General features: G+C 40.6%; 1 protein-coding gene across 1 annotated transcript in view; it reads right to left on the bottom strand.

Moving 5' to 3' along the window:
- Window positions 1-1,390: 1,390 nt before the first annotated feature.
- The window catches only part of spred1 (sprouty related EVH1 domain containing 1), a 33,606-nt gene continuing 23,896 nt past the window's right edge, over window positions 1,391-11,100 (bottom strand). Inside the window, exons 5-6 of the mRNA XM_023409568.2 lie at window positions 6,900-7,055; window positions 1,391-6,735 (exon numbers count right to left, since the gene is read on the bottom strand). Coding sequence (XP_023265336.1) covers window positions 6,037-6,735; window positions 6,900-7,055 — 855 coding nt within the window. The 3' untranslated portion in view covers window positions 1,391-6,036. The remainder of the gene's footprint in view (window positions 6,736-6,899; window positions 7,056-11,100) is intronic.

Genomic DNA, 11,100 nt, shown 5'->3' on the forward strand with positions numbered 1-11,100 from the left:
TGTTTTTCAGAGCTCCTGACTAGCTTACCTTTTTTTTTCTTTCCATAATGTGTGGATAAGAAAAAAAACAATGTCATTATTGTAAAATTATAAAGCTTGATATAGTCAGTGAAAATGGATCTAGATAAAGTAGTACCTCAAAATTATCTTCACGTACCTCAGTATATGTTCAGTAGTTGATTTTAATGTTGTTACTTAGTAACTATGTACATATATTCAATTACTGTACTCAGTACATAAAGTTCTGAGGTGTCTGGGTATTTCCATTTTAGGCTACTTCTTCTCTACTACACTACTGAGGGAACTACTACTACTTTACAGATTAATATTTTATAATTAGCATGTAAAATGTCATGTAATTTTTCCTATACATTACACTACCTAAATGTACAGTATATAAAATAGTTAAAACTACCTTCAAATTGACTATCCACAACATTAAAATGCTGCTTACATATTAGTGTGTCAATAACAATTATCTGCTTATATAACATTATAATACAATGCAGACAAAGGCCATTATGCCTGGATAATTTATTATTTTATGTTTGGCATTTTAAGTACATTTTGGGAACTTTTACACTTTGGAATTGCAATTTTTGCCCAAAGAAAAGAACTAGATACTTTTTCTACCACCACTGGTCAATTCCATTCCATCCTCATTCAAAATATGATCAAAAATATGAGCATACTGGTTAGCGTTGCTGTTGTTACTTCTGGCAAAATCAGCCTCTCCTTAACTATAATCACCAGTATAATACAGTATCTTGCACCTCGCTGAAGCCTTTGGAGTCAGGCTACAATAAAAAAAATGTTTGATTCAATCGATTAATGTCTCAAATGTCTTGTTTTGTACGACTAACAAACCAAAACTTACTTATAATGATATAAAACAGAGGAAAGCAACAAATTATCACATGAGAAGCTGGAACCAGAGTGTGTTTCCTATTTTTGATCAGCTAAATGATCAGAATTGCTCATTTTCCATTGATCGCCAGATTGTTTCAGGTCTACTTTCGATATTTCTGCCTAAATTTAGCCATCTGGATTTTACACATATCGGTACTATGTCTTTTATGTGTCTTTTGAAGTCTTTTCGTAAAAATGCAGCGGTAACATTTCAGTCCTGATAGCTGAACTTCAAGTATTAACAAAAGAGGAATACTTGAATCGCCTCCTAATCAGCATTATGCGTTTGGTTTGCCTTCAGTCTCTTTCTGTCTCTCCCAATTAAACATATTACACCTGGGGGATGCCGAGTGCATGACATGTTGCGCCGAATCTGTCACAATGACCACAGCATTTGTTTGAGCAGGGATTTCCAATCTCCATCTCACATGGAAATGTAAATGAACATAGAGAAACACAGTAAAGCCTACACAGCAAAAGATTAAAACTCACCATTTTATTATGATAATGTTATTTGATATGTCAAATTACAAGTGTATGATGTAACATAAAAACAGTTACAAACATATGTATGCATATTTACATTATATATTTATGAAAAGTAACGAGCTACATCTGTATGCAGAAAATACAACTATGACATGAGTTATTGGGACTATAAATTTTACATCATATACTTGGTATTCTCGAACCATGATAAGAAATACCTAGACGTGTAGAAACCAATAGAACCAGAACGAGAGATGTTAAATTGTAAGATGGAAACTAGGATGGACGTGAGGCACTTTTTTGAGGTTGTCAGGATGTGAAAGCCGATGGCACTAAGAAAAGAAAAAGAAAAAAAAAAAAGATGCACAGGAAAGAAATATGCACAAAGAGAGAGTGAAAAAAAGAAAAAGAAAGAAAACAGGCAGTGTTTACAGAATAGTTAAGAGTAGTACCATTTATACTGCAAGTTTCAAAACACAAATGTCTTCCACTATTTAGAACTAATCACATAAATGTTACATCAAGCGCTGTAAGATGAAAAAAAGCTTACATATAGTATCATCAGTGCACCAAAGCATTGGAGAATTGAAACATAACCACTCAACTGCTGTGAAAAGTAACCTTTTTAAAACAATACACTGAAGAGAAACAGGTTTATATAGCTTTTTCTTTTTTAATCTACACAATGTCAAGAATGTACACTTGTATGCATTCCCAAAGATATGCACAATTTCCAAGATTGAAAGAGGATAAAAGACTAGCAGCAAAGTGGTTAAAACTGAAGTCTTATATAATGCAGGTCAAAAAAATATATATATATTAAAGCGGACAGACACATGTTGCATATATAATACAGTACATGACAGGAAGTTGCACTGTGCTGGTTAATGCAGAATGAGAAGTGTTATTTCAGCATTCTCTACACTTTGTATAAATGCACGTCCTACATTTTGCTTCTCAGCCAGCAAGTTTTAATCAGGTTCATCAAACCTTGGTTCAGCTTGCAATAATGCAGGGCAATCCAATTACAATGGGAGAATATGACAACCAACCAAACATTTGGTTACACACCAACCCCACACGCGCACCACCAGCACACACACAGTACACACACTCGTCGTGGGCACACAAGAACGCACGTATATAGTAACACTCGCGCACCCACACACATGCACAAGTGTCCACTTCAGCACACAGAGCAATCAAACATTTAAAAACTCGCCGTCATGGTTATATGCTGTTGGAGAATTAGGGTTTAACAGTCGTTCATAGCTGATTTTCTCTGTCAACACAATAAAATTAGTGATTGTATCTAGCAGCTTTATATGTATGTATGTAAATATATATATTTATATATCAAACTTTTGAAACAAGTGGACTGCCACTACTGTACCATGTTAGCACTATCCTTCCTTCTACCGTACAAAACTAGAGAGAAACTCTATTAGAAGCTCAATAGTCATTTCCATCACAAACGCCCTCTACTTTTCAATGTGAAATAATACTAAAAGGTGACCTATGTACATAATGCTGTCAATTGAAGCTACAGTATATGCTGACAGCAACGATAAATACAGCTCTATCTTTAAAATTTCGAAAAAAAAAAAGAAAAAAAAAAGAAAAAAAAAGAAAAGCTGGGATTATTATCAGTACTTAAATATAGTGTTAAGTATTTACAGGTGTTTGGAGTTTGGTACCAGGGGTTGGTTGTCTACCTATATAGCGTTAAAGTGTCCTGTCCCGTCACTGACTCAGTCTGCAGAGAGGTCAATGTGTTTCCCACGTTAGAAAGTTTGCATAGAAAGTAAAGGGAGCGTTGGTCGGGGTGGAATTAGGAAAATAAATGTTTCTCCTGCCACTACGTTATTTTTAAATCAGGAGTCATAGGAGGTGAGAAGAGATGCATATCTGTTAGCAACAGTACATGGATGTTGTACTAAATCTGCTGTTAAATATTGAGCTGTAGTACAATTAGCACTTGTTTCAAACGTGCCAATGCCTTAGTTGGGGATGATTTCAGTTATTGCAACCAGACGTCAAAACTGAACCGTTATTTCTGTAGGGAATTTGTTCAAATCTAAGTCTTGTTGTTCAGAATAGTTTGGGTCAACAAAACTATTCTGTTCTGTTTAGTGAGCCAGACCTTTTCAATTTCTAAATTTCTGCTCTTTTGGGTGAGAAATGGGTTTTGAACACAGCTCGAATCTGGCTTACAGTCTGCCGAGCCCCTGTTTGCCAGAGGACCTTAAAGGAATAAAATAGGCTTATTTCCTGTCCTTCCGAGAGTTGTGCGAGAACATCAATGCCACTCTCATGTCTGTACAGTAAATATGGAGCTAAAGCCAGCACCTGGTTAGTTAAGCTCAGTTTAGCATAAAGACTTTAAACAGGGGGAAACAGCTAACCTGGCTCTGACCAGAGGCAGCAAAATCCATCTACATCTTATGTCATGTTTGTTAACATAAACCAAGAGTAAAAACTATCATTTGTACACTTTGGTTTTAGAACAAACTAAACAAACAAAATATAACATATTAATTAGTGAGTTTTAGAGGTGCTGGTAGGCAGATTTTCTTACCTTTGGCCAGAGCTAGGTTATCAGTTTCCTTATTTCCAGTTTTTATCCTAAGCTAAGCTACACTAGCTGGCTGCTGGTTCCAGTTTCATGTAGAATGCACAGTATTGTATGTATTGTAATGTATTGATTTTCTCATCCAACTCTTGGCAAGAAAGAGAATAAGTGAATTTCCCTAAATTACAAATGACTCCTTTAACACCAGGATGTCCTGGGAAACAGGATGCTGGTCAGAACTGTTTAGAGTCAAAGCCTTCAGCACATAGTCAGTGGTGACATTACATGACATCAGATAACGAGTGCATATGAAGACCTATGCACACGTGCACACGAACACACGCACACGCGTGCGCGCGCGCACACACACACACACACACACACACACACACACACACACACACACACATCTGTATGTTTTTTGTTCTTTTTTGTTTACATATCGCTAAGATACTCAGCATTCTGGAAACAAAGCATTCATTCTTTCATTCAGGGCCTGTAAAATGAAGACACGTGGAAGGAGTGGACTAACTTCCGAAGAACAACATAAAACTACATTTGCACGAGATATGGGGGAAAATAAAATAAAAAATAAAAAAAAGAGGAAAAACCGATTCATGGGACAAACATGGAAATTTGAAGAGGGTGCTGCAACCAAAGCTTGGAGAGCAGTGCTTTCAGGGGGGTTTCCCCCATGCCTAATTGGATGTTAAATTAGTTAAATTTATGTACAGACTAATTCCAAAATCTGAGGGTTTCTCAATCAAAGAATAGCCTAATTTAAGTGCCTCATATTTTAACCAAGGAGCACTGTAACCCCTGTACTCACCAAAACAAAACTTGCTGGTTGAGCAACATTTCAGCCTTTGTTTCAAAAATAATTGTAAAATGAGTAGGAAAATAACAATGAGGAAACAAAACAACAATTTCACTACAGCAGTAAATAACTGGACTAAAAGTGAAATTCACTGGAGTAAATGAAATTGTCACGTATCGGTTTCAATTTAAATGGTTCAAGAGGTTCTGATGCTATTTTTGTGATGTGGAAAAACTATTTTTGGGGAACTCAGCATGGTAAAGTCATTACCATTTTTTTCCCTTCTGATCATGGAATCGATCCCTTTATTTTGGAATGCAATCAAATTGTCCGAATCACCTTGGAAAGGCAAGGTAATCATTTTAACATCTCCTAAATGAATGTCAAAAGCTATGCCAAGCTGTACCTTCAGAAACAAGTTACTCTTTGATTTTTTTCAACATTCGATGGAAAGGAAAACAAGGAAATCAATTGGCCATACATCCACCACAGGAACATCTCTCAAATGTTAAAATTACACTAAATATGGTGGTTAATGTACCACAATTTGAGAGGGTTACCTTTACTCAGTGGGGGGGAATACAATTTCTAGTGCACTTTTCTCTGTCTAGTAATTACATTGTCAGCAAATGCTTAAGCCATGAAGGAAAGGCCACTGTTACCCAACTGCAAATTCACAAAAAAGCAAGAACATATCCCTTTTAGCATACTCAAACAGCAAGTATTTTTCTGAACGCAGAATAGTTTTGTTTTCTTTTTTTGTCATTATGTTGTCGCTCTCTGTACAAAAGACAATTTTCCTTCATAAAGTTACACATTACTTGTAGTAGAGTTCTGACATTTGTGGCCTGGCTTTGTCAATGCATGAGTGTGAATGTAAGAGAGAGGTGGGTGTGTGTGTGTATGTGTTTGTGTGTGTATGTGTCTGTGTCTGTGTGTGAGAACAGGTGTGTTTAGTAACATCTCCGAGTCTATTAATCTTGACGTTTCCTCCTCCTCTTCTTCTCAGATTAAGCTCCTGAACTTAGCTTGATGCTCAGAGCCCCCACAAAGCATATGGTTTGTCCTCCACTGCTGCTTGTCGGCGACAAACACAAACTGAAATCTCCAAAAGCCCTCAGAGCTGGGGATCAACAACATCACCCCGTCTGAGAGGGGAATGAAAAAAGGATGCCGGCTTTTAATTTTCCGCTTTTATCCACTTCCTGTGTTAGCTAGCTTTGAGGGTGTCCCAGAGTCTGGCATCGGGTCACCCCGCGGCCTTGTGCTTGCCCCCACAGCAACGGCAGGCCTCGCCACAGTGGTGGCAGGCGCGCAGGGGCAGGTAGCAGCACATGCAGGGCGCAATGAAGGAGAGCGCCACCAGGGCCAGCCAGCGTAGACAGAACTGCTCGTCAGATGTGTCACATGAGCAGGGGTCTGAGAAGTCGCCCTCAGAGTCGGACATGCAGTGGTACAGCATGCTCTCGGCGCACAGCATGCAGCTGACTTTGTAGATGCACTGCTTGATCGGGTCGGGGGCGTCTTGGCACTGCCCCCGCCAGTTGTCTTCATGGTTGAACATCTCCCGACAGTAGATGCAACGCGAACGCTCACCGTCCTCTCGTCGCCGTCGGCCCTTCTTGGACTTCAGCAGGGGCGAGGGCTGAGTTTTGATGGCTGTGTCCTTGCCCAGCCCCAGCCCCATACCTGTTCCAATTCCCATACCAGGGCCAGAGTGGGAGTCCCCACCTGGGCCATCGGGGAAGAGGTACTCGCACTTCTTACTGTCCAGTTTATGGAAGGCGGTGGGGAAGTCCAGGTCCTCGCGGTCAGCATCCTGTTTCCACATGACAGGGTGGCGGTAATCCTCGTAGCCGCGGATGAGCACGTCTTTGCGTGGGTTGATGCGAACAATCTCCTCTTCGTCCATATGAAAACTGACATGGCGAGTTGTCTTAAAGGAGACCTTCAAAAGAAAGAAATTGACAATCAGTTGGATTACTTAGAGTTTTATTTCACAAGCTTCAATCTTGCACTGGTAACTCCACACTTTCATACCAAACATCATTTTTGAAGAACTAATAATTAAAATTTTGGAGATTTGATTGGTTTTGTGGAGCAGAGGCAGACCTGTGGAGGCAGGTAGCGGCGGTTGCTGGAGGGGAACTCGTCGAAGGGCTGCGCACGGACGTAGCAGCCCCTGAATGGCTCGGTGGAGACGACGTTGTTCAGAGGAGAGAATGGCTCTTTCATTGGGGTACAGATGGAGGGAGGCTCATCACACACCTGGAGAAATACAGAAAAAAAAGAAAGGTCAGGTAAGTTTGACAGTTTGTGGAAATCCCTTTAACTCAAACACATTTTATGTTTGCAGATAAATTGTGATGTACCGTCATTATTGTTCTATATATACACACACATCTATATACATATTAGCTGAAGACTTTAACATCTATCACTACCACAGTCTATGTTACCATAAGACTGTCAAAAGTACTAATGGTCATCAGTTCAGTTTTCATGACCGCTACAGTTTTGACTCAGGGTGTGTAGGCTGTGTGTGTTCCACTCGTAACCACCAGGGGGCATCCTGCGCCCACACTTGGCCGAATGACTGTGCTGTGTGGTGATGACTCAAGGCCCTTCTGTTAAGAACTCAGAGTTCCCATCAGCCTTGCATGTGTTCCCACAAACATTTTAACTGATGCGAAATGTACAAACAGGGGCCCAAAAAAAAAAAACATGCAAAGAAAAATAAAAATTAGAGAAATATTGGAAAGTGTGCTAGGAGAAGTGAATGTGAGATAATACTCCTTCCACCTCATGCCAAATAATCTCATAATTACAGGAGGGAAGCTCACTGTTGACATCAATCAAGATGAGATGTCTATAAATAACATCTTGTGAATGCCACAGACGGCATCAAATGAGGCAAAATTATTACTACACATCCACAAATATAAAAGAAATAGATATAGATCCCATAGAAACAGTCCAATACTTCAGTGCTCATGGCAACAAAATTAGAAGCGATGGCTATTTCATGATTCATGCGTGCAGAGGTGATGAGAGACGGGGGAGGATAGCCGGTTATTACATCAAGAGCTTTGTGATGATATTTTATGTCCAGCTTTATTTCAACACAACCATCTGCACAACTTCCAGCTTGTTCGCACACCAAACATCACATCCCATATGCAAACCACATGAAAATAAGGAGAATAACTAAATTCTAAATCTTAAACTAAAATTGTCTCATCTTTCTCGCTACTGTCTTTACAGGTAAACTGTTTGAAAATGAGCCAAATAAACTGCAGGTCCTCAGGGTTATTCCTCTCTTGAAGTCCCACTCAGAAAACACAAACATGGATGGACACACGCTGAGGTATCTCCACACGTACAACCACACGATCCAACTGCATTCAAGCCTTGTACACACTGGCTAACTGTCCCTCTTTTCCCACACTCACCCCGACCTCATCAAGGCAGGGTTAGTCCTCCTCTCTTCTCCTTCTCCCACCCTCTCTCTCTCCCTCTCTCTGCTCTGCGTGTGGAGGAGGCTGCTGGCTCTGGTTAGTCAGTGCCGTGTGTAAAGTAGCCCACGCCAGTGCTTTAACGCACAGCGGAAATCTGGTTTGCTCCCAGCTGCTGCTACAGTAATTACTGTCCTGTGGTTGCTAAGAGATGCTTCCTTTGACTTCTTTTTTTCCCTCTCTTTCTCTTCTTTTTTTCCCCCTCCGTCTCCTCCGCTTGCCCCCCCCACCCCACCTCTAGACTGCTAACACATGGTGTGTGTATGTGTGTGACTTTGCTCCCTCTTTGCCTCCAAACATACCAAGTGGTGTAACACACATCCACAGCGTCTGCAGGGGAATGTGAGGAATAGGAGACAGTGGAGGGAGAGAAGAGAAAGAACAGAACAGGAAAAAATGAGTTTGTGTTGTATTCCTGTGTGTGTGTCTGTATGTGTGTGTGTGAGAGAGAGAGGGAGAGAGAGAGAGAGAGAGAGGGAGAGAGAGAGAGAGAGAGAGAGAGAGAGAGAGAGAGAGAGAAAGGGAGAAAGAGAGCAAGAGGCCAAAGAGTCTGCCGAGGGAATGTCATAAACCAGCTCCAGCTGGAGAAATGCAGCACAGAACTTAAAAAGCCAGATGACAGCTGTGTGTGTATGTGAGAGAAAGAGAGAAAGGAGCAAGGGGTGGAGAGGTGGGGGGGCGAAATGGGAAACAGACTTGGGCTTCCTTTTAAAGCGCTTGCCTAAGCCCCACCATTCAAAGGCATGCGTGGGGGCCAATCTGGAGCTGATCTGGCCCTAGAGATGTGGCTGGGTGAGGGAGGAGAGGAGAAGATGGGAGGGACGGAGGGGAGCGGGGTGGAGGTGGTGGGAGCCAGGGGCAACCTGGCTCCACACCAACATCAGGGATCCATGCACTTCCGCCCTCAAAGGCACAGGGGCTCAGGACAGGGAAGGCTGGGGTCGGCCCACATACTGAAAAGCCACTCGGCGTACTAGCTCTCTGCATCAGAGAAAAGAATGGAGAAGAAAAGATGATGTGCATGTTCAGAGGTCTGATCAACAACACTAAACTGTTTATGACTGTGAATATATGCGTTTCTCATGCTCAGCTCAAATGAGGCAAGTCATGAGTAGCGCTTATCTCTGGGTCTTGTTAACTTAAAAACAAAGAAGTACAGCCAAGTTACAGGCTATTCCCCACATGTCCCTTAAAGTAATGGGAAATACGCTTATTCTTTTTTTTTGCCAAGGGTTACATGAGGAGATCAATACCATTCATATGCCTGAATACGAAATACTGTATGAAGCCACAGCCAGCAGCCAGTTGGTTTAGCTAAGCATAAAGACTGGAAACAGCTAGCCTGACTCCCCCAGCACCTCTAACACACCGATTAATACATTCAATCTTGATTGTTTAACCTGTTCAAAAACTGATCTGTAAAAATGACAGTTTATGGTTTAACATGGAGTTACATTCCCACCAGTTCCAGGCTGTAGCTTCATATTTAACACACACACACACACACACACACACACACACACACATATTTATATATATATATATATATATATATATATATATATTTAGAGAGTTGGATAAGATTGATTGAGATATATATATATATATATATATTTATATATTTATATATAAATATATAAATATCCAACTCTCAAAACCAAAGCTATGCACAAAATGCCAAACTATTCCTATAAACCGTGTGTCTTTACTGGCTGCAAGGTGCTTTATGGAGCCGTGTCAAGCCACAGCAAACCAGTTTCAGAGTTTCTGCTCTTTGAGTGAGGCTGTAGAAGTCAACTAGCCAACAAAACCTCTGTGTACTAAACTGATAAGAGAAAACTTCCTGCCAGTGCTAAATTAGATGCGGATGTTTTCCTGTGGCATTCAAAAAAAAAAAAAAAAAAAAAGTACAAACGGAAGGACTGTGGTGGTACAGCATTATTCCTGGCAGTGGGTCATCACAGCTGAGTAGGATATTGTGCAACCACCTTTTATTTTTTCTGTATTTTTCTTTTTTTTTTTTTTTTTTTTTTACATATAGATATGCATATATAGTGTGTGTTGTGTGTTTGTTTCCGGGTGAGGGGAAAAATGCAGTAAGCTTGTGAGGGGCATACAAATGGTTGCCAAGTCTCAGTGGGCAGGATGTGGGTGGAGAAGACCATCTCGAAGGTATGTGGAGTGTCACACAACACGCAAACATGAATGGATGACCCCACTCACACACTCACACACACGCACACGCACACACACACACAGTCGAATGCTTGTAACAATGCAAGGCTATCATAAATTCCACCAAATTTCTAAAAATGTTCTATTTATTTTTTTATAGATGTCTGAATTTAATCAAGGAACTAAAACAAGGTTGATAGTGACCTCTGATGCTGATAGATAGACTGGTGTCTGTTTACTCAACAAGGTCATAACTACTCAAGACAGATCTGCCGCAGTTAATAACACAAACTGAAGGCCCAAACACAGAAATTTATATGCACGTTTATATGCATGCATTTTTTTGTATACACCATATTCCTCCAGCATGTACATGCTTTAGAGAGCATATTCTATGAGGTTATGTTTATGAACAGTTTTGCAAATTTATTTTGGAGCATAAAGCCACACAGCTGATGTCACACCTTGTTGTGTGGTGGTATTTGCAAGTTCTCTGGCTGCAGCACTTGCCACTGGTTCACTTCTCTTTTTCTGTAGCCCAGGTCTCAGACCGCAACATTCGGATGCCAAATCACCATGGTGACACCCTCGGTGGCTCACTTGCTGAACCTTGTGAACACCCC

The sequence above is a fragment of the Seriola lalandi genome, unplaced genomic scaffold (assembly GCF_002814215.2).
Source record: "Seriola lalandi dorsalis isolate HSWRI2012SDOR001 ecotype SW California unplaced genomic scaffold, Sedor1 jcf7180002054398, whole genome shotgun sequence".
NCBI lineage: Eukaryota > Metazoa > Chordata > Actinopteri > Carangiformes > Carangidae > Seriola > Seriola lalandi.